This window comes from Xenopus laevis, chromosome 2S (assembly GCF_017654675.1).
Source record: "Xenopus laevis strain J_2021 chromosome 2S, Xenopus_laevis_v10.1, whole genome shotgun sequence".
NCBI classification, from domain to species: Eukaryota; Metazoa; Chordata; class Amphibia; order Anura; family Pipidae; genus Xenopus; species Xenopus laevis.
Genome location: NC_054374.1, coordinates 59,412,800 through 59,436,653, shown reverse-complemented (window position 1 = coordinate 59,436,653; position 23,854 = coordinate 59,412,800). Strand labels below are relative to the sequence as shown.

Genomic DNA, 23,854 nt, shown 5'->3' with positions numbered 1-23,854 from the left:
AACAGCTTTGTATTGTAGTCCGTACTCTAAAATACATCTAACTCCTTTTTCTTGCTTATTCATTATTTTCATACTGCCCTTAGTCTTTTTTGAAATTTTCCATTTCTCTAGTTTTTCCAATGCTTCTGATATGTCTCTTTTGCTATATCCCCTACTTTTTAACCTATTACATTCTTCCTTAGCCTGTTGAGCAAAGATTTCCTTGTCTGTACAGTTCCGATAGATTCTCACCAATTGAGCATAAGGAATAGATTTAACTGTATGTAAAGGATGATAGGAGTCTTTTCTCAAAATAGTGTTTCCTGCTATCTTTTTTCTATATAATTTAGACATTATTGTATTATTTTCTACATAGAAGGTCAGATCAAGGAAATCGATCTGATTGGCATGACATTGCATAGTGAATTTGATATCATATGGATTATCATTCACATAATTAAGGAAGCCCTTTAAGTCATCTTCCGGGCCACTCCATACCATGATGACATCATCTATAAAACGATGCCACCCTACTATGTCATCATCGTTCACCAATGAGGCAAGTTGAGGCTGTCACCTCAGGTGGCAGCGCCCCACTAGGTACCAGGGGCAGCAAAAATGCTGCTCCTGGTACTTTAAGAGCGAATTTCTGGGGGAGGGGGGGCAGCAGCAACTGCCTCAGGCGGCGGAGGGGCCAGGATCGCCCCTGCTCCCCGTGTGCAACCACCCTAATTGTGTGTGTGTGTGTGTATATACGTCTCCACTTGCAATAGGGTTTCCACCTGTTTGGTTTTGACCAGAACAGTTCTGTTTTTCTAAGGGCTGTTTAGGTCTCAACTTTCTGTTCTGTTTTCACCCTTGTGAAACCCGAACAATAATTTGGCCAATGCATAAAAACATTTAAATACTGAGATACTCACCTTAACATGGCTTAGTTATTATTAAGTACAGTTCATTTCTTATTATTACAGAAATAAAAGCAAATAATAGTTACATAGTTAAGTTGGGTTGAAAAAAGACCAATGTCCAATCGATCAAAAATAAGAAATTGTATTTCTAAATTGGCATATCTGCATTTCAGAGCTTTCTTGATGACGATTTCTGTATAATAGATCCCATACCTGTAATTAGAGGTTGGGGCTTACTCATCAGGCAAAATATAGATAAAGATAGAGTTGCAACCCTGTGGTTTTGAACTGGACATCTCAGTTTATCAAAGGGCTGCCTGTTTAATACTATGTCCGGTTTCAAACATTCAGAAAACTGAACACATCTAAGTGATGCACTAACCCCACTCTGACATCATTGTGCCTTCCTCTGATGTCATCATGCCCACCCCATCACTACCCCACCCCCTATTCTATTTGCCCCGCCCCTTTTGTTTGGGGGTAGCTTTGATATAAATAGCAGCTAATTAAATGTTCATTTATTAGTCAGATATTGTTTGGGTTTCACAAGGCCTTTTGTAAGGCCAAACGAACTGTTAAGGTCAAAACCAAACAGGTACTAACCCTAGTCAGAAATCGGGGTAATGCGTTAATGTGAGACCACTGGACAGAACACAACTCAGGCCTGGGGGGGGTTACGTGACAGCTCTGTCATTTGGACGATACAAGTCAATAAACTCGGAATAAACAGGAAAAAGACTAGATAAAGGTGACAGTTTCACTCGGCCCTAGTTTGCACAACACATATTTCCTTTTTTTTAATCAACTAAGAACTCTGGTGGCAGCAAGAACATTTGACAACCAGAACAACAGATTTGTGGGGGATCTAGAACGGCTTACTAACAGCCTTTGGAACACTGAGTTACGTCAACTAGTCACGCCCGCAAGGCATTACGGAACACGTCACTGCGCTCGCGCGTAAGCGGGACGCTAGTCTCGCGTGAGAAGACTTGTCGGAATTTCTCTACGTCTAGAATCGTGCTAGGAACCTGCAGTTAACAGCTTTTCGGTAGGTGTAAGTAGTGAATTGTGAGTGCGGGTTGTGTTAGGAAAGGCTAGACTGTTGGGCATTATACTTTACTTGGATTACCGGGACCCCAGTTGTCTTTCAGCCGCAGACTTCGGAAGAGAGGGCGGGAGCTAAAGTGCCTGCATATTCGTTCCCTTACACAATTTCCGTACTACTCATTTTGTCACGGAAGCCGACGGGAAGGCCTTTATTACTCTGTAGTTCACTGACAACAGGGGGCGGTAATCCAAGGAAGTACAACATAGCTGGGCCCTAAAACCCACCGGACTCCGGGTAGTTGTTCTCCCCGACCCCGATGGCGGTCCTGGCGAGTTGTGTCAAATTAAAGGGTAACCTTTATAGAACACTGTTTTTTTGTCCGCTGTTGGATGGCATTGGCTATCACTGGGCAGCTTGTTTAAACGTTCCGCATTCTGATCTCTCATTCTGGCTAGATAAGAAAAGTCTGTCCGACTTAATCGCCATGCCTTTCCAGAAAGCCATGTATGCACTGGGTACGTTTTCTAAATCGCAGAGGAGCTTTCTTTGTTCTCAAAGAAATGTTACAGAATGTTTAAAGTACAAATAAAAGACTCCTTTTAAGTTTTTCATAGGGTTCAAGTATCACAGATTGTCCTTATGCATTGAATCATTATTTTGTTATCCAAAAACTTCTGCTTAGTAAAATACTTTTGTAGATACAACAGGTATCTTTAAATTGCTCCAAGCTGGCAGCAGACATTTTTGTTTGTGGATGAAGGGAAACATTTCAGCAGTGTTGAACTTGAAGCAAAAAGTAATGGTAACTTGTTACTAACAATGCAGTGTTTTTGCCATGGAATTAGAAGTTAACATTAAAGTGAACATATAGCCTTAGGGCTAAACACCCTGAGTGCTTTTGTTGGAAGGTGTCTGATCGCCAAAACACATCCAACAAGTCTGATAGTAGTCGCGTGGGTCAAAATATAAAGGGACTGATACAAAAATCTGATGGGTAAACTACATGAAACATTTTCCATTTGACACAACACACCTGTAGGATGGGAACGCAGCATGCTTCATCTTCATCCGACAAGATAACTGATGGTGTCAGACTTTTTTCTCATCGAAATACATTAACTGTCAATTGAACAAGGGACTCCATATATCTTCATCTGATCCGACTTTACATTCTAAGCTATAGGGGATCAGATGTCCTAGCATCCTACAAAATCTTGGTGTGTTTCATGGCATGATCAGATAAAATATGACCCATAAAATCTGATCAAAATCTCCCGTGGAGTTTTATCCTGAAAACTTATTACCAATTTTGTGCCATTTTCAAGAAAGAAAGGTCATTCAGTGACAACCTCAGTTTTTCCTTTATTGGACAGCAACCTTAGGCAAAGCAGGCACTTCACAATGTCTAAAGCTGGCCACAGACGGAAAGATCTGATCGTGCGAATCAATCTACGATTGGACTTTCCCATCTCCTGATCTGCCACTAACCATTAAGATCAAGGTCTTACCATTCAGATCAAATAAAGTAGTTAAAGAACAGATCAGCCAATGTTCTGCCCCTGACAGCAATCGTACGATAGTTATGTCCGACAAAGCTAGTGACAGTCTCCCACTGAAAATCGTACGATCGGCAATACATGCAGAGATATTATCGTCAGTTGACAGAAATTTTCTAACCTGTCTGATCGACCGATCTCCGCCGGACGAAAAATGTCGGGACTCTCCACACACAGTCCTAAAATCGTACGAATTCTCGATTCGTACGATCGGATCTTTGTGTCTCTGGCCAGCTTTACACAGGAACAGACATGGGGACTTCTGTTTTATTGCCTGAGCAGAAGCGCAGAGGATTTCTCCTGGCTTAGGACTTCACAGGAGTTATAAAGGAAATCTCCTTCCAGCCATTATCAGTATATCACTTTTACAATTTGAAGAAGGAAAATTATTTAAGACCTTATCAGTGCTTTTAAAGGGATCTAGATCCCTCCTGCTGCTGAATGACATTGCTGTTACTTGCTTTAGTTTATTACCCGTAGGGGTAACTTGTATAGGCATGATAAGAGGCACCTGGTTTCCATGACACAAGCTCGACACGATTATGTGGTCAACAAGGCTAGGTTAAGTGGCTCTTCACATTTATACAGTTGTTCTTTGCAACCACAAGACCTGTGGAGGTATGACATTTGATGTTCTCCATCCTACATCGCTGCCATGTGGCTATTAGGTGTGAAATCAGGTTTACCTCCAGACCAAGCCCTATTGAAAATACTGTAGTCTTCAACAGGTTGGCATGAGTTTTTAATCCAGGGAATGCTGGCCTACAGGGGTTCATAACCAAACCTACTCAGGTCATGGAGACAGGAAAAGATTCTAAGGTCTTCTAGTGGTCTAAGGCCTTCTATAGTGGAATGATTTATCCTAACTTCATTTATAGGAAACTATAACTTTTGTAAACAAATATGCTACTCTCTGGATGCATAATAATTTGTTTTCACAGATTTGGTTTTTCGTATTGTTTGGAGAGATTAATTTTTTTACCTTATGCAAACAGTCATGTTGTTTCTCAGCAGGACATTAAAAACTTGAGCTGGATTCTGACCAGGTGAAACCTGTCACTGATTCACACCATTACTGTACTGTTTCAAGTGGTAGGTCACCTTTAAATTAATTTTTAGTATAATGTAGGACCGATATACTGAGGAATTTTCAAAATTGGTCTTTATTTTTTGAATTAGCATTTCGTTCAGCAGCTCTCCAGTTCCTAGGGCCATTTAACCCTAACAGCTACTAAGTGGCGTGAATGAGAGGCTGGAATATCAATAGTAGGGGTCCTAAATAAAGATAGAAGTAGAAGTAACAATAACATTGTAGCCTCACTGAGTATCATTTTTAAGCTGCCGTGTCAGTGACCCCAATTTGAGAGCTTGAAAGTCAGAAACTGAAAAAATGAGGACCATTTGAAAAGTTGTTAAAAATAGAATATTTTATGACTCATGCAGGTACAGGAATGAAAAAGAATATGAAGATATTGAACTACATGCATCTTTTTACTGTCACAGTATTGTAACGTCTCTGAGCAGGTAAGCGTTTTTGAATCAGCCAAATTATTTTTTTTTAAGTTGTACTGGCCTCATTTTTAGGAAGATTAAAGACATGTCATGTAATGAATATGACTGTGAGAAAATATATATTTGAAAAGTCAGGAAATAGTAAAAGTATATTTCAATTTTAAATTTTATTTACCTAAGATGCAGTTTTATTTTGTTTTGCTTTTGTTACCTGACACTTATCAATTTGTAAATTCACATCTGGAAAGTGAACTTTTATAAACTAAAACCTTAAAGCATTCCATTCACTCCTATATTTTGTCTTTTAGCTTTGAAGACATCAAGGGACAAGTTTTATGTGAGTATTGGACTAGTGATTGTATTTCAAGTGGCCATTGCGTAGCAGAAAGTTGGCTGCATTATCCCCAGCTTGGGAAACACATTGGAAGTACTTTTCTGCTATGGCAAAGGGCTGCTCAAGACATTGCCCTGGAAAAGTAACATTAGCTTTACTAATTTCAACAGACTAGCATAAGCAGATGCTTAGGTTTGTTTAATGTATTGTATTAATATTAAGAAAAAAAGTTCAACAGCTTTTCTCAGGGGCACACATTTCTGGGGAACTGATATCCATATTTATCATTGTATAAAGCCCTAGTAAAAAAAAAAAGTAGATTTCTGAAAGTGTTCTTGACAAACCTGCTTTATTCTCCAAATATTTTAACAATTAGACGGCTAACACCCTATTAAGATTGACATCCACGTAAAATGTCTTATGCCAACTACCTTAAGCACAGTTTTGAAACCTCTCCAAAGAGAGAGCCTATTTCTAATATATGTCTCTTGTTCTATGGACTATTAAACAGACCTAACCAGTACCTGCTTAATATTGGTTTGTGGGATGGGTGAGCATCAGTTTATACAAAATTACACAAAACATAATTTTGAGAAAAATGCATAAAACTGTACATTTACCAAAACTGTATGTGTTCAGAAAAGTGTGTATTCCAGCAATATATTGCATTCTGTAGTGGCATAGATGTTGCAGGCAAATACATCCTAACATATCAGGGATTGTTATGAAATCCATAGTTGTTTCCAAAGTTGTTTTTGAATACAAATCCTATGTGGATCATAGCACCTGCATTTTTTCCTTTATAAAAACAAAGAAAAAAAATACTAAGTGCACAACTAGTTTCGATGGAGGATGTAAAATGATATGCTATGTTAACTTGCATCCCCATACACCATAAATTTAGCTTGACAGCACAATTTTATGGATGATATTATGCAAGAAATGCTTAGGGGCACTAGGCACAATTATTTAGAACTGTTTCAAGATTTATGAGCAAATGCTTATAATACACTGTTATCTACCTCCACATATCTTTAAGAAAGGGGGAGTTTTTTTGTTTTATAGGTGAAGAATATCTGACTTCTTGGATTGGAACGTTCATAGTTATTAATTTTTTCTTTTATTAACGTATATTTTTCATGTGAGAATCCACACTTTTTATGTTGTGAATGGATGTCCAAGAAGCTGGGCTGAACTTATTTTTCATTCATAGTAACAATACAGCATAGCTGTCAAGCAGCATTTTTAGCTGCCAAGCCTCCTTCTTTTTTTTTTTTTTTTTTTTTAAAAAAAACTTCATCCAACGGACTGCTGTCATTTTGTGTGGTATATTTCACTGTGCAAAGCCAGGCCTTGTTCTTCAGTTTGATTGCTTCCTGCTTCTACAAATTAATTCTCCGAATTACTGGTTCGTTTGGCAAACAGGAGGAAGCACAGGTTGACGGCTGAATGATTCATTAAGGCTGCTAAGGTATTGTGTACATATTGCAATGTTATTTCTTCATTACAATGTATTGCCTTTGTAAGGTACCGCATTTCAGTTAAACAATTTTACTGCATTTTTTACTAGTTTCACATTTGTCTGAACAAATTAGGTGATTTCTGATATCTATTGATTGTTGAGGACTTTTGCGCACATCAAATTTGATCTAGATAGTATTGCTTCTTAAGCATTAAAGTTGTTTGGGTTTTAATGTGCTTAAAGGGGACCTGTCACCTTAAGAAATAATATTAATTCCTATTTTATGATGTTAGTCAAGCAAAATAAACTTCACTTGCACTAAAAAAAACATTTAAATCTTTTTATAGTCTTGGAATTCACAATCACAGCAAGCAGGCAGGCATCATTTTGTAGACACTGTTATTAAGGCAAGCTTTGCGTCATGCCAAAATCTTGTTTATGTGTGTGGCACTGGCTACAATTAGATGGAGAAGAGGGAGGGGTAATGTGGAGAGTGCAATGAAATCTAGGAAGGGCAGAATGGAAAGTGAAAATAATTGATTACCCTGACCTTATGCCTAAGGCATAGAGGAGGAGTATGCAATATATGATTGACAGCTGAGAGTTTTAAATGAGTTGAATAACAAAAAATTATTTTTAAAGGGTAACCATCATGAAATTAAAAATGTAATATAAGCTTCAGCATACTGAAATAAGAAACTTTCTAAATACAATCAATTAAAAATTCTGTACCGTCTCATTTGGGGCTATCTGGATTCGCCAAGCCCCGGTTAATAAAAGGGGGCTAGCCCTCCCAAGCTTTTTACTATACTTTTATGCAAGTCAGCTGGTGTATGCTAGGTGGTGGCTCAATCCTGACCCGAACAATCAGGCCACAGTGGTAAAAGTGGCAGTACTTTCCTCCTTTGAAGCCCTGGCCAACCAGCTGCACAGGGGGCTCCCATCAATATACCAGTTGGCACCCCCCCATGAAGACTGTAGTTACCTTTCAGAATCAAATTCAAATTAATGACACTGACTTTCAAAGCACTTCATAACTGTGCCCCACCCTACATCTCTGAACTCATCTCTATATACTCACCCACACGCTTACTACGCTCCTCTACTGACCTGCTACTCAACTCTTCTCTCATTACCTCCTCACATGCTCGCATTCAAGACTTTGCAAGGGCTGCACCCCTCCTCTGGAACGCTCTCCCACGGTCTGTCCGACTTTCTCCCAACCTTTCTGCTTTCAAGAAATCTCTGAAAACGCATTTCTTTCGAGAAGCCTACCCTCACTCTGCTTAACTACCAAACGCAACACCACATACAATACCACATTTCTCACCCACTTAATTTGATCTTGCCCACTCCCACACCTTGTGTATTACTCCCTTCCCTTTAGACTGTATGCCTATGCATAGGGCCTTCCTCACCTTTTTGTACCTGTATTGATTGTGATGTTTGTTACTCCATATATTCTATGTATGTAATTCATGTGATGTAGTTGTATAATCACATTTACTTTACAGTGCTACGCAATATGTTGGCGCTATATAAATACATGTTAATAATAATAATAATAATAATAATAATAACCCAGGTGTTCAAAAAAACATTAATTACAGCATATGAAAAGGCATATAGCTTGTCCAAATTTACTCCACTATGGGGAAATAAAGCCCTTTAGGACTATTCCCAACGTAAGTGAGTAGGCAGCTGCAGGGATCAAACATTTAAATGATATAGTAAAGCCTGATGGACATAAACAGTTTGACCAGTTAAAACAGGAATTCGATCTAACCAATCCTATGCTGTTTATACAACTGAGACATGCTTTTCTTGCCCAGTTTCCAGAGGGAACCTTCACTGCTACCGAATCCAGTCTAGAACGATATCTCCATAGTCCGCTTCTCCTCAAACCCCTTGGTTGGTTTTATACTACCCTGTTACAGAAAAACTTTGACTCTATTAAGCATATCTGTCACAAATGGGCACAGGATTTCCCCGATCTTGATGAGGGAACCTGGAAAGATTTACTCCAACAGATCCCTAAAAGTAACATTTCAAGCAGAGACAGGTTTAGCAATACTACATTTATTAACAGTCTATTTAACACCACACAGGCTTGCATGAATATACCAGGGATATCCAGACATTTGTGTAAAGTATAACATTGACCAAGGTAATTGCATGCACATGATCTGAGAATGCCCAAAAATACAGAGATTCTGGTTGTCAATACTTAACCACATTGGCACTACACTAGGACTGCCTAATATCCGGACTCCAGAGTTCTGTCTTCTGGGGCACACAGAAGGCCTAAACCTTTCTCCTAACGACATATTGTGCCTTCAACAACTTCTTCACTTCGCAAAGAAAGCCATCTTTCTGACCTGGAAAGCCATTGAGGCCCAACCATTGGCTACTGGACCAAACTAATAAATTACATGATTTCAAATGAAAACTTACCAATATGGCGAAGGGCTGTCCAGCCAAGTTTGAAAAAGTGTGGAACTGCTGGTTGATTGACATTTGGTGTTATGACCCTTATTTTTTCTATGTGGATTTAAAATATATATGTAATTGTATATGAGCAGCCCATCCAGCTGTCTTCTATCTTCCTTTCTTCAATCTTTCTGTCTTTTCACCACTCAGTTTAAAACTCAATAAAAAAAAACTCTCAAAAAAATTCTGTACTGTTTCTGAAATAATCAAGTTTATCTTCACTTTTCCTCTCTCAGCATCTGTTTCTCCTCATTATGTCTTCATTCAGGAGTTGGGTGTCAGATGAATGATCCAATATATCTTATAGGGGGGCTCCTTTTGCCTAGAAGATGTGTTAGAGCTCACTCTATTAAATTCAAAAGACATCCTGTCTCTCTACATGCAGAATTTGTGCAAAAGGCAGATTTGTTTATACTGGAATCAGTTATTTGCGCCAGCTCTAATTCATCTGTTAGGAAAGGATATGATATATTGGATCTAACGGTCAATGATTATCTGACACCCAACTGTTGTATGAAGAGATTGAAGAGAAACAGATGCTGAGAAAGGGGTGAAGATAAACTTGATTATTTCAGAAACAATGCAGAATTTTTAATTGAATGTATTTAGAAAGTTTCTTATTTCAGTATAAGGAAGCTTATATTCGTGATAGTTCCCCTTTAATTTGAAAAAAACTTTTATTATACAGCTTTTTATGTCTGTGTGGCCGGTCCCCTTTAAATGGGCAGTATGCTCTCCAGGTTACAGCATAACTAGATAGACAAACTTTAAGCCCTAACAGCTAATCCTTTTTATTTTACATCATAAGGGAATATTTAACGGAACAATAACACCAAAATTATTTCTTAACAATTAATTAAAATATAATGTACTGTTGCCGTGCAACTGATCTGTTTGCTTCAGAGACACTACTATTTTGTATATAAACAAGGTGCTGTGTAGCAATGGAGGCGATTGAAATAAGGCTATGTAGATCCGCATATAAATCTACAAAGATTATCTGCTGTGTAAACTAAGCCTTTTCTTCTTTGCATGTCTGTCCCTTGGCTACACAGCAGTTTGCTTATATACTTCTATATAACTATAGTAGTGTTTTTACATTAGTACAAGAGTATGTTATATTTTAATTACTTTAAAACACTTAATTTTTTTATGTTAGTGGGAAACACTAGCATTTAAGCAATATAAGAAAGTCACCTGCAGCATCTCCTAATAGCTGCAGCAATGCATTTTTGAAGATAAGAAAACCAATGTTGTCAGATACTATTTAATGGGTAATGATTTGACGGCACTCTAGTTATTTTACATGTCTGCTACAGATACTAAATGCACTGCATGTACCTTTTTTGTTGCTGAATGAAACAGTGTTTCTCAATTTGAAGTAGTGGTGTTTGTTAAGAATTGCTGCTGCTTGGCAGCATTGCATATTTCGTCCAACTCAAATTATCTATGGAATGTGAATTAAAGAGTTTCATGTTTCATAGTTTTTTCTTTGCTTACAAGCTGTTGGAAAAACAAGCAGCTTTTGGCAACCAAAAAGGTCCAAGTCCTGTTACCAGTGAATCCAACTGCACGCCAGTATGTCTAATCAAGGGGAAGACTGCTACTTTTACTTCTACTCCACCTGCACCAAGGTAACTTGCCGTTGTGTAGAGCTTTATTTAGGGAATTGCATTTTTTTATATAACCTCATTTTATGAACGTAGAACCTGGTCTGGTGATGGACCTGTTACGTTGGTTCTTGACAAAACAGTGGCATCATATGATAGATCAATTGAGTCAATTCTAAACTGCCCGTGTATTGGTTATTACATCTGCAGGGAATAGCATTTACATAAACTGCACAAGCTCTATCATATAACTGTTTTTATCTATTTCTTGGGTCAAGCTTGTAATACAACACATTTGTTTTAGATGCTTTGTGAGGACCATCTGAATTTATCTTTGTGCTGGGCCTACATCTGCTAGAAAAGCAGCCCTGGCCCTATGTCTTTAATTCCATAACCTGCAAATGTTGCACATAATCCAAGTCAGGCTTTTTATGTATGTTTAGAATGTCTAATATAGAATATTGAACCCCCCTGTTGTAATATATAAGAAGTCACTGATGAGTTCCAAGTACAAATTGTAATAAAAAAGTATATAATGTCACTGAGGAGCACTAAATATGTACATAAGGTTGAAGGTCTCCTCATAATTTACAGCACATTTTTTAGAATGTACATGGCTCTGTGAATCATGTGACTCAAAATAGATCACAAAGACCTGAGATAAGACATCTCTAAGCATGTATGTATTATGATATATTTAACAGGATAGTCACGTCTCTTGTGTATGTATTTATACAATGCTACTTGTATACAGTTTTAAGTCTGTTTTATTTTTCTGTTAGGTTGCCGCACAGAACAGGCAGAGTTTCAAGGGTTGCTTACCCTTACTGATATACACTTATTTTTCCTAAATTAGGCATAGCACTTTGCCATCATCTCTAAATCCATGTCATTATTTAGAATATATTATGCTACATCACTCTTGCCTTTTGTTGAGGCAAGCCAATGTCAAAACATTGCTGTAAAATGTATGGAAAGAATTCAATGATGTTGGCAGAATATTCTGCCAAACCAAGTATCTAAGGGACTGTTGGTACTCTTGAAACTTAGATTCTTTCATTCCTTCTTGGTTGGCATGTTTGGTTCTCAGAGTACTTGAGACACAATATAAGCATAAGCTAGAATATATTGAGTAAATGATCGTCATGATTAGTCAGATCATGCACTACCTTACTGTGGAAAACTTAACTAGCCCAATATCATATAAGATATCCATGGTCTGTCAGAAGGCCCCATACATGAGAAAATAAGCTGCCAAATCGGTCTAAGGAACCCAAATCAGCATCTTAAATCTGCCCATGTATGCCCACTTTTAGACATTCTCTCTATTGAAAACACATACAAAAGACTTAAATTGTAAATCTAATTTTGGTTTTTAAAAGGGAGATGACTGTCCGTTTCGGCACTGTGAGGCTGCTGTTGGGAGTGAAACTGTATGTACTTTGTGGAAAGAAGGACAATGCTTTCGGCAAATCTGCAAGTTTCGCCACATGGAAATGAATGTAGGTATACAGTCCTGTGTATGTATTACACAATATATGCAGTTAATTTTATAAGTGAAAAGTAGTAAGCTACTTAAGGATTTCATTTGGATGTAAAAAAAAAAAAGGACAACAGTTCATCAACGGGGCAATGTAATATAGGTCTCTAATGGAAAAATTGTTTGCGATGCGAATAAATACTCAAATTGCAAAAATGTTGACTTTGCACAAATGTAACAAACATACACAAAATGCACAAACTATTTACAAATGTTAATACACAGTTAAATTTTGTTTTACAAACTTTTAAACATAAGAACAAAGAAAATAGTAATTGTGGCATGTGCAGTAGTTTGGATACCATAGTACGTGTAGTCAGTATTTAGCAACACTGCCTTTGGAGCAGACAACGGCTTGTAAACGCCTTTTGTATCCAGCTAAGTGTCTTACAGTTTTTGTTCTGGGGATTTTTCTTCACTTTGCCTTGCCAATGATTTCTTATTGTAAAATCTTCCTGGGTCATTTTGCACAGATAAGATCTACCCACAGAGTTTTAGTAATGTTTAGATTAGGAGACGGTGAGGTCCACTCCAAAACCTTCAATTTGCTTTTCTTTCCTAGCTATACCTAATACAGTAATTATGGCCAAAGACTTTGCAAAAACAGTGTTGATCTCTATACTAGGCATTTTTTTTGCCAACAGCATGATTAGTGTTTAATGTCGTCACTTGTCTCATGGGTTAGATAGATACCTGGTATGCGATTATGGCCGATAAGTTCCCACGGGCACTATAATACGTTTCTCTACTTAGCAATGCAGTGCGTTGTTATGGACGAAGTTTACTATGACAACCACAAAACTATTCTGGATTATTGGGTTTAGGCAATATTCAACTGCTTTGCTAGGTGTTCCTATTATCCTTTCCTCCTTTTACACTTCTCTTGGCAATTGTGATCTCTCTTTTCTTTCAAGTGTCCGTTCCCTCAATGCAGATTCTAGTAAGTATTGCTTGACCTCTGGAGACAGGACAGAAAGCATTGCACCTTTCCCCTCTACAGAATACTGTACTCGGTGCTGGATCTAAACTTGGTGTATCTCTAGGCCACATGCACCGTAGACACACCCCCAGCGGGTGCACACCCTGACCTGTTTGCACCCAAGCCAAAATAGAAAGACTCTGGCATTTGCCTTCCTGGTTGTAGTTCTGCTTGCGGCAAAGTAGTATAAATGCTGCAATAGCCAGATAAGATCTTTGGCTAAAATTCACAGGAAATTCCCTCCTAGGGCCAGATCATTTCTGACGTTACCGGAGGAAAGAGTACTTCCTTACCATTTGTCAAAAAACCAAGGCAAGATACTCCATGTAAATATTACATTCAACACTCATGGACCTGTCATAACGGGCCTTTTCGAGGCTCCTCCTAAAAGGCAACTCAGTTGACTCGAAAATCCATTAGGGCAGATCCACATGGCAACCCCAACATAAACCTAATGAGAGACCAAACGTGAACAAGCCCACTTCAGCATGACGACCAATGGACCACACAGATCCCAAGAGTTGGGGGAAGGCTTGTAAAGTTTTCTCGGTGAGACATATGTACAGGACGGCATGCACATCCACTCCTGGTCACACTTTTTGGCATGCCTACCTTTACATGTCTAATCAGACAACACCATGGCAGTGGCCTGTCAACAGATGGAGGAACCAAGAATGCCTGGGCAATACAAGAGATAACAGTTCTTCAATGGGCAGAACTTCATGTATCAGCAGTGTATATTCCAGGGTTCAAACCTGGGAAGTCAACTATCCTAGCTGACACTCTTGACCAGGGAAAGTGGTCCCTACACACACAGCTTCCATCAACTAATACATGGGGGACATGGTGGCTCCAACAGCTACTGGTTGGGGAACACTGATCTATATTCTAAATATTCAGCCAGAAAAAAGCAAACTCTGAAAACATGAATGTTGCAAATAAGTTCATTCCCCTACAAGTAGTTGTAAGGCAATCATATATATTGCTTCAGGAAACTGGTTACTCTTAAAGAGTAGTTTTATACAGGTATGGAACCTGTTATCCAGAATGCTCAGGATATGGGGTTTCCTGATAACAGATCTTTTCGTAATTTGGATCTTCATACCTTAAATGTACTGTGTTATTATTACAGAGAAAAATAAATCATTTTTAAAGATTTGGATTATTTGGATAAAATGGAGTCTGTTGGAGACAGCCTTTCCATAATACAGAGCTTTCCGTGTAGTAGCTTTCCAGATCACTGATAACATACCTGTACCAATTTAATAATTTTGTAGAATATTGCACTAATATGAACAACTTTAAAAAGTGCATCTAAAAACTGAATTGCTAGACAGAGTCTTAGTGGTTGTTTGGTAAGCCGTCGGTGGTTTCCGATTTCCATCCACTCCCGCACAGTGTCCTCATGGTTGAAATAGATTATTCCTCATAAGGGAATAAATTCCTGACTCCATTATTCAGACTTGTTCCTGGATCATTACTGCATTATATGCATTAAAGTTGACATACCGTATGTATAAGTATAAGCTTAATTATCTATTTTTTAAAAATATATTTTTTTTAAATAATGCATGACTAATGTGTTTTGGGTGCACTTGTGACTTCTGCCACATACATGTAAGTGTGCATGCAGGCTGATTTTGGACTGAAAATTTGCAACATTAATGTAATGGAAGATTTGTTTTACATATACTTTTCCTAGGAGAGCTATATGCAACGTTCCATAACTGCAACCACAAATGCATGCATACAGTATAACGGGGTTGTCGGCTAGGAAAAATTAATACAGTTCAAATCTGCCCTGAAATTGTGCACATTGACAGGAATTCTGCAGGATAATCTGCATGTCAGTGCTCAAATATAAGCACTTTTATTAACAATTTATTTTCATGCTGTTTGTAGAAGAAGCGCAGTGAGATACCTTGTTATTGGGAAAACCAGCCCTCCGGTTGTCAGAAAGGAAATTGTGCTTTTCATCACACCAAGGGTCGATTTGTGGATGGTGTTTTTATGCCTCCAAGCAATTGTAAGTAATAGATGTTTATTTATATTGTGACTTTACCTGATAAATATTTCATTCAAGCACTTGTTTATCAGAGTTGGAATTATGGTCCATTATATCCACCTTAATATTTATATTAAAATGTGATTAGAATTACATTAGTACATTTAGCTGAAGCCCCAGAGTAATGTAGCCTAAATACAGTTGAAACATTTTATCTTTTTGAAATGATTAAGATTATTGGTCAGTATAAAACATAGTCCTTTATTTAGCAAAGGCCTGTTTGCCATTAATGAGAATTTGTGGGGACAGTTAAAAATGTACACTCTTGCTTTCCGCTGTCTTTTGTTGTATCACCTGTTTTTGTTCTCCTACTGATTATTGTGATTGTGTGGTGATGCTTGAAAAAGAGGTAATTGATGTTGATGTAGTGGGGGTACACACACACACACACACACGGGTCAGATATTATAGATATAAATATGTTTGGACACCAGGAATCGCCACGAGAGTTGAACAGGGATTTTAGCATGAGATCCCACATCAAGGCTGATAATACTCCTAGACCACCTTGAAGCTAAGAATAAGAGCTTGTATGTATTAGTGATGTGGGGGCTGGCCCTATAACCGTGGGTTTACCCACGAGTTGGTTGGGTTCCGGGCCAACCTCGCCCCCACCATTTGCGGGTCGAGCTCTTCTTCCTGCTCTCCCTGTCCGCCACCTTACAGTGCTGGCTTCCAACAACCGGTTTCCGGTTCTATAGCCTTTATTCGGCAGGGCGGCGCGGGTCTATAAAAGGAACCCGAAAGTTAGGCTCGAGTGAGCGTGGCTGGTGGGAGGTTGGATATCGGGCGGGTGCGGGACCCACACATGACTAAAATATATGTAGTTTACTTAACAATTTTCCACTGAACATACTTGAATACCAGTAGGTTTAGATTACCCTTTTGATGTGTCTTGTTGTTCATAATTTATTCAAAAGCTTGAGTGTTATTGATAGTTGCTTGACCTTAAAGGGGACCTGTTGCCCAGACATAAAAAGCTGTATAATAAAAGTCCTTTTCAAATTAAACATGAAACACAAATTATTTTTGTTATTGAAATATCTATATCTGTTAAACTTCATTAAAAATCTCAGCTGCCAATCATAAATTGCCTGCCCCTCCTCTTAGGTATAGGGGCGGGGCAGGCAATTATTTTCACTTTCTATTCTGCACTTCCTAGATTTCAATGCCCTCTCACATTCCTCCTCCCTTTTCACCATCTAATTGTGTAGCCAGTGCATGGGGGTATCAGGTCCCCCATTCTGGAACACAAACAAGATTTTGGCATGATGCAAAGCTTGCCCTAATATCAGTGTCAACAAAATGGCACCTTCCTGCTTGCTGTGATCATGAATTCCAAGACTAAAAAAAACAAGATTTGAAGAATTTCTTTATTTAAGTGAAGTATATTTTGATTGACTAACATTATAAAATAGTATTTGGAATTATCCCTTAAGGTGACAGGTCCCCTTTAAAGAAAATTTACTATATACTTTGTAACATGATACTCTGTATGTTAGCAGTGATATCATAATCTCTATGTTGTGTATATTAAATACGTTCTAGAGAAAGTGTAAAATAGTCAGCATGGCCTCCTGGCTTTTTTCTTAATCATGGTGCAAGTTTTCCCAGTGGCCACTATCCACAGGTATAGACTTTCAGCTTACAAGATGAAACCGCACTACTCCTTCATAAAATAAAAATGCCTTTATTGGAACCCTTTAGGGCATTACAGCAACGTTTCAGGTCGCATCTGACTCTTTGTCAAGCTTAACTGACAATTTACAACACACTTTTTAAACCCCCACCTCTCCATCTAGTGGTTAATGCACGTCATGTGATAATTATCATTGTAACCTTTTATAGAAGTGTCCAATAATGCTTCCAATAGTGAAAAAAGACAACACGATTCAAGTGTAGCAAATCTGTAAAAGATACAAAATGGATATGATGTATAAAACTGCCATTAAAATTTATTATTTATCTAAAAATTGGTTTCAGGTCGTATTCTTTATTTAAACTCAAGGGAGTGAATGTTTCAAGTTTCCTGATCAAGGAGGCTTCTCTTAAAGGGATACTGTCATGGGAAAAAAAAATTTTTTCAAAATGAATCAGTTAATAGTGCTGCTCCAGCAGAATTCTGCACTGAAATCCATTTCTCAAAAGAGCAAACAGATTTTTTTATATTCAATTTTGAAATCTGACATGGGGCTAGACATTTTGTCAATTTCCCAGCTGCCCCATGTCATGTGACTTGTGCTCTGATAAACTTCAATCACTCTTTACTGCTGTACTGCAAGTTGGAGTGATATCACCCCCTCCCTTTTCCCACCCAGCAGCTTAATAACAGAACAATGGGAAGGTAACCAGATAACAGCTCCCTAACATAAGATAACAGCTGCCTGGTAGATCTAAGAACATCACTCAATAGTAAAAACCCATGTCCCACTGGGACACATTCAGTTACATTGAGAAGGAAAAACAGCAGCCTGCCAAAAATCATTTCTCTCCTGAAGTGCAGGCACAAGTCACATGACATGGGGCAGCTGGGAAATTGACAAAATGTCTAGCCCCATGTCAGATTTCAAAATTGAATATAAAAAAATCTGTTTGCTCTTTTGAGAAATGGATTTCAGTGCAGAATTCTGCTGGAGCAGAACTATTAACTGATTCATTTGGAAAAAATTTTTTTTTCCCATGACAGTATCCCTTTAATAACAACTCTTTAAGTCTATCACCCCCTCTACATTTTGGTTCTACCACTTCAGTGACCTGAAACCGCAATTGGTTTACACTATGACCAAGTGCAATAAAATAACCTGCAACTGCCTGTTCTTTTTTGCCAGTTCTGATGGCAGACTTATGTTCCCGAATTCGCTCCCGGACGGTTCTAGTTGTTTGGCCCACATGGGCATATTTAATATGTTCTATACAGCTTCAATTATTTTTAGAGTATGGCAATGATGTAATTGTTTGTCGCTGGTCTTCATTTAATAGGGTTGGGACCTTGTGTTAAAGCAGCCTGTTGCCTGAAATATTTGATACCTATAATAATATTGAAAAGTTCAATTACAGATGCACACCCTGGTCCTCCAATCACAAAGTCCTGGTGCACAGTGAGATAGGTATCGGCCACCTATCAAATGTATACAGCAAAAGATTCACTGGCACACGGATAATGCTGGCAGGGTGATACCCTTGCTTTAAATTTATTTAATGCAGCATGCAATGTTTCGGGGATGTCCCTTGATAAAGGGGGACATCCCTGAAACGTTGCATGCTGCATTAAATAAATTTAAAGCAAGGGTATCACCCTGCCAGCATTACCTGTATGCCAGTGAATCTTTTGCTGTATACCTATAATAATAATCATAAATACATAAATTCTTTTTACTTTTGCATTTTGATAATTTATTGGGACTTCCTTCAAAAATGTTATAGTACACGCACTCTTAAGTATTAATTCTCAACATTAAAGTTGTGAAAGATATGCAGTATTATATCACTGGCACATCAGGGAATTTTGTGACACTAAAACTCACCCCAATTAAATATGAACCACTGCATTTTTTTAAGTAGCTTTTGCATGAACATGTTTGAACAAGAACTTTGAGGCAGTATACATGGTGGCAGTTTTTGGTTCTGGCCTGCACCCTGACCTAGTAAACACAGCTGGCTTGGTTTGCTTGTATTCTTACAATGAAAAAATAAAAAAATACATTCTAAAACACAAAGTCCACTTTTTAAAATTCTAAAACAAAGTCCACTTTTTAAAAGTGTCATTTTGTACAAGGTACACTCCTGAGATATACAAGGCTACTACAATGCTATAATGACTGAAGCGTCTAAGAGGCACATTTATCAAAGGTCGAATTTCAAATTCACGTGAGTTTTTAAAAACTCCCATAAACTCCTATAAATTCAAAACATTGAAATTTATTAATAAAATCAAATTTTTTAAACTTGAATGAATTAAATCGGCCCGAAAACTCGAATCGAATTTGATTCAAGTTTTTTCTCCAAAAAAAACTCGAATGTCAGAAGGTCTTCAAACAACTCCCATTGACTTAAAGAGCAATTCTGCAGGTTTTAGGTGGCGAATAGTGAAATCCGAGTTCTTAAAGGTCCAGAGTATGATGAATCTCGAAAATCGAATTTGAATTTTTTAAAAAAACCTCAAATTAAATTTGAATAACTCCCCAGTCGAATTTGACAGTTTTGACCATTAAAAAATTTGAATTTTCAATTCGACCCTTGATAAAACTGCCCCTAAGTGTAATATAAGTTTTATTATAATGTAATATTTTATCATATTTTCTTTTATAATATTTGAATACATTTTTTATTATTATTGATTGTGTTCTGTCACAGCAAGCTTACCAAAACCTGAACCATCCACAGTGGAACCACCTACTTCCCAGCTCTCACTGACCCAAGTCAAGCTTTCAGTGGCCTCCGCACCACAGATACGTGGGGTAAAGAAGATTGAGGCAAATGAAAATATACCAAGTCCCACCCACCCACCTGTGGTAATCAATGCTGCGGATGATGATGAGGATGATGATGGTAAGTAAAGTGGTATCATTTCTGATTGGTGTCTTAGTTGCTAGAAATTTATATTGCTGCCACACTGAGAGCGAGAAGTTAAATATTAGGTGAAGTTCAAGAAAGACACATCAGTCATACCAGCCTTTTGTGTGTATATATATATTCTTCCTAACATAAAGCTGATGCAGGGGAAGCAGCCCCAGAATCACTGCTGAGTAGACGACAAGAACTGAAGCTGGCTCCAGTTTGTTTCTGAAGGGGGGGAAATTGTTTTCCTAACTCCAAAAGAGCAACAAGACCAGTCCATTTATCCATGCCTAAGTTGTTGGCCACAAAGAAACAAGTTCTCTTTATTTAAATTGATATTTTTTTTGGAACAATTACTTTATAATAATATCTGTTCTTGACCCTACTTATGGATCAGATCTGATTTCTGAGGAAGGAGATGAGATGAAAAACACAGGTCAACTTCACTCCTCTTCCATTGCTCATCAAGGGACTCGTATTATATCGACACGGAATTCTGCAACCCCCCAAAAAATTATCAAAGGTATGTAGCACAGAACTACATTATGTGAAAGAATTAAGTTCATAAAAGGCACAAGGGTAGTAATATAAATAATTCTCCCATGTGCAGTTAATTTATTTTCATTTATGAATAAAAGTACATGTTCCATTACTCACTTTAAAAGAACAGTAATTCCAAAACATTCAAGTGATGTAAAGTAATGAAAATATAATATACTGCTGCACTTCACTGGTACAAATATAGTTTATTTAAACAAGCTGCTGTTTAGCCATGGGGGCAGCCATTTAAAGCTGAAAAAAGGATACACAGCGGATAAAATAATCTCTGAAGTATACAGAATTTATCTGTTCATCTAATGTGTATACTGTACTTGAACGGCTGCCCCCCATGGCTACACAGCAGCTTGTTTATATAAACTATAGTAGAGTTTCTGAACAAATACACTAGTTTTACCAGTGCAGGCCAACAGTACATTATATTGTCATTCCTTATTGTTTCTTTAAGACAGGCATGTCCAAAGTCTGGCCCGGGGCCAGACGTGGCCCGTTTTCAAATATATATATACCGGCCCTCAGCCTCCATCATGAAATTAATAATAATGCGGCCCGCCAGCATAGTGCGATCAGGAATCACGTAGCCAAAGCAGTAATATTTGGGCAAATTAGTGAAATGATCTGCCACTTGGTCTATACTGCTGCCTGTGTGCTGAAGGTGTTAGCAATAGACATACTGGCACGTATTGACTCGCCACTCTTGCATGCTTCTTTAGGGCTTAAAGGAATTGTACTGTGTAAAAATAAAAACTGGGTAAATACATAGGCTGTGCAAAATAAAAAATGTTTCTAATATTGTTAGTTAGCCAAAAATGTAATGTATAAAGGCTGGAGTGATTTGAGGTATAACATGTCAGTCAGATCACTACTTCCAGCTTTTCAGCTCTCTTGGTTTACACTGACTGGCTACCAGGCAGTAACCAATCAGAGACTTGAGGGGGTGCACATGGGTCATATTTGTTGCTGTTGAATTTGAGCTGAATGCTGAGGATCTACTTCCAGCTTTTCAGCTCTCTTGGTTTACACTGACTGGCTACCAGGCAGTAACCAATCAGAGACTTGAGGGGGGGCACATGGGTCATATTTGTTGCTGTTGAATTTGAGCTGAATGCTGAGGATCGATTGCAAACTCACTGAACAGAAATGTACCATGTGGCCCCCCTTCAAGTCGCTGACTAACTCAGAGTTATAGAGCTGAAATGCAGGAAGTTGGATTCTGGCTGTTTTATTAGACATCTGTTCACTCCAGCCTTTATACATTACATTTTTGGCTAACTAACTATATTGGAAACATTTTTTATTTTGCACAGCCTATCTATTTACACAGTTTTTATTTTCACACTGAACTATTCCTTTAAGGTGTCAATAGATATGCTGACGCACCAGTATAGTAAACTAAAGAATTATGCGAGAGCGTCGCGCCACCTGTGCCAGTAGGTGTCTATTGCCAACACCTTCAGCACACAGGCAGCAGTATAGATCAAGTGGCAGATCATTTCACTAATTTGCCCAAATATTAATGCTACTGCTACTCGATTCCTTGTTTAAACGAGTTAAATGATGTTAATGGTTCAAAGAATGTCAGGCTGAATGGTCGGCCCTCACACATTTTCACCTCACCAAATCTGACCCTCGTTGCAAAAAGTTTTGACACCCCTGCTTTAAGAGAAGTAATGCATAAATACTAATTTCCACATTTTAAAAGTCAAGAGTCCGGAAAGGCAGGTATATTAAAACGACATACAGATCAGTCATTAATTTAGCACTTTAATAAAAAGTTCCAAGAATGAGGAGATCAATCAAGGCACATTCCTTCCCTGGCCTCAACTTTTATTAGTAATATATTCTATACAATGGCATACTTTTTTTTCCCATTTTTTTTTTTTAAGTGTAGTTATTTACAAGTTGTTAAATCTACAATATAAGGTTTTATTTTATGTGGTATGGTGGCTTGGCAGTATCATGATCACAAACTTATAACTAAACTCTCTAATCTTGTTTTGAAAATGCACGCACTATGTTTAATAAAAGGTTGCTATATTTAAGACAAATTGCCAGTAAAACTAAGCTAATAGAATACCTTTTGTGCTGGAGCTAGCAGCTACAGTTTCATTGCAGTAAATAAATGAGATTTAACTACGGTAGTTACTTTTAGTGCACAAGTGCTGCTTCTGGGGCTGTTGACTCCTTACTTAGCAAGTGATACCATAGATGTTAATAAGGAAACTTGCTTCTTGTGGCAACATATACAGCCAATTGCAGTAAAATGATTTCCAATTTTTATGTTTTCCTTATTAACACTATATTTCAGGCTTCTTAATGGAGTGGCCTACATGATTTGAATGGCTAGCCAGGGGCTTTATCATAAGGGCAAATAGCAGAGGTGACCGAGGCAACCCTGGTGCTTTCCCTTGCTTAAGGAGAAGGTTGCCGTAATAAAGTCATTAACCTTTCATTTGGACTGCAGGGTTCTTTACAATATTTATATTTTCTGAACCAAAATGGCCATTTATTGAAATTAAAGGCTCTGTCTTTGGCAACTACCACACTGGACCCAGGGTTATCATGGAATACCTGCAGGTTCAATCACAAAGCGTGAAATCACTTGGTCGGAGCTCTTCTGCCTAAGGCCCAATAAATCTCAAGTGACAAAGGGTAGGTGTTCTGCATCGTGCTGTGACCTTCACAATTTTCACCTTCACAATAAAGATACCTGCATGTTGTAATATAGGCGCCTAAGTTAACACCAATGGCTAGCCAGGCATAAAGCCTGTATGATCTGAGTTAAATAAATGATTGGATGTTTAACCCTTTGTTATTCTTTTCTGTACAGATACTTCTTTGAACTTTGGTATTAAAACTTTGGAAGAAATAAAACTGAAAAGACAAAAGGGAGAACAAAATTCCCAAGCAGGTAAAGTGGCCTAACTCTGTGTGGAAATAGTGAGCTTTTTGTCTATAAAGATAAATCACCTGATGTGGCATTCCAGAGATTGAGAGTTTAAAAATACATTTTGGGCTTTGAAGAATTGGTATCAATTATTTTAGAATTAAATTTAATGTTTCAACAGGAAATTTGTCAGAATCACTTACAAAATATTCCTACACTAGTCTAAACATTTTAAATCTAAGACCTTGCCTCCAACTCCCACCCTCTTACATGCCACTGTCATGTCACTGTCATGTAGTAAGGATATGACTAAGTGTACTGGAAGAAGGAAACACCGGCACATCATGGGTAATGCTAGCAGGAAAAGCC

General features: G+C 37.9%; 1 protein-coding gene across 8 annotated transcripts in view; it reads left to right on the top strand.

Moving 5' to 3' along the window:
- The first annotated feature begins 1,772 nt into the window (after positions 1 to 1,772).
- zc3h11a.S (zinc finger CCCH-type containing 11A S homeolog) overlaps positions 1,773 to 23,854 on the top strand; it is a 60,144-nt gene continuing 38,062 nt past the window's right edge. The window contains exons 1-11 of one of the 8 annotated variants that reach the window (XM_018247925.2): positions 1,773 to 1,935; positions 4,506 to 4,583; positions 4,935 to 5,015; positions 5,312 to 5,340; positions 6,377 to 6,808; positions 10,793 to 10,923; positions 12,282 to 12,401; positions 15,321 to 15,444; positions 19,837 to 20,031; positions 20,438 to 20,563; positions 23,429 to 23,509. In XM_018247925.2, coding sequence (XP_018103414.1) covers positions 10,870 to 10,923; positions 12,282 to 12,401; positions 15,321 to 15,444; positions 19,837 to 20,031; positions 20,438 to 20,563; positions 23,429 to 23,509 — 700 coding nt within the window. In that variant the 5' untranslated portion in view covers positions 1,773 to 1,935; positions 4,506 to 4,583; positions 4,935 to 5,015; ... (1 more) ...; positions 6,377 to 6,808; positions 10,793 to 10,869. 8 annotated transcript variants of the gene reach the window in all.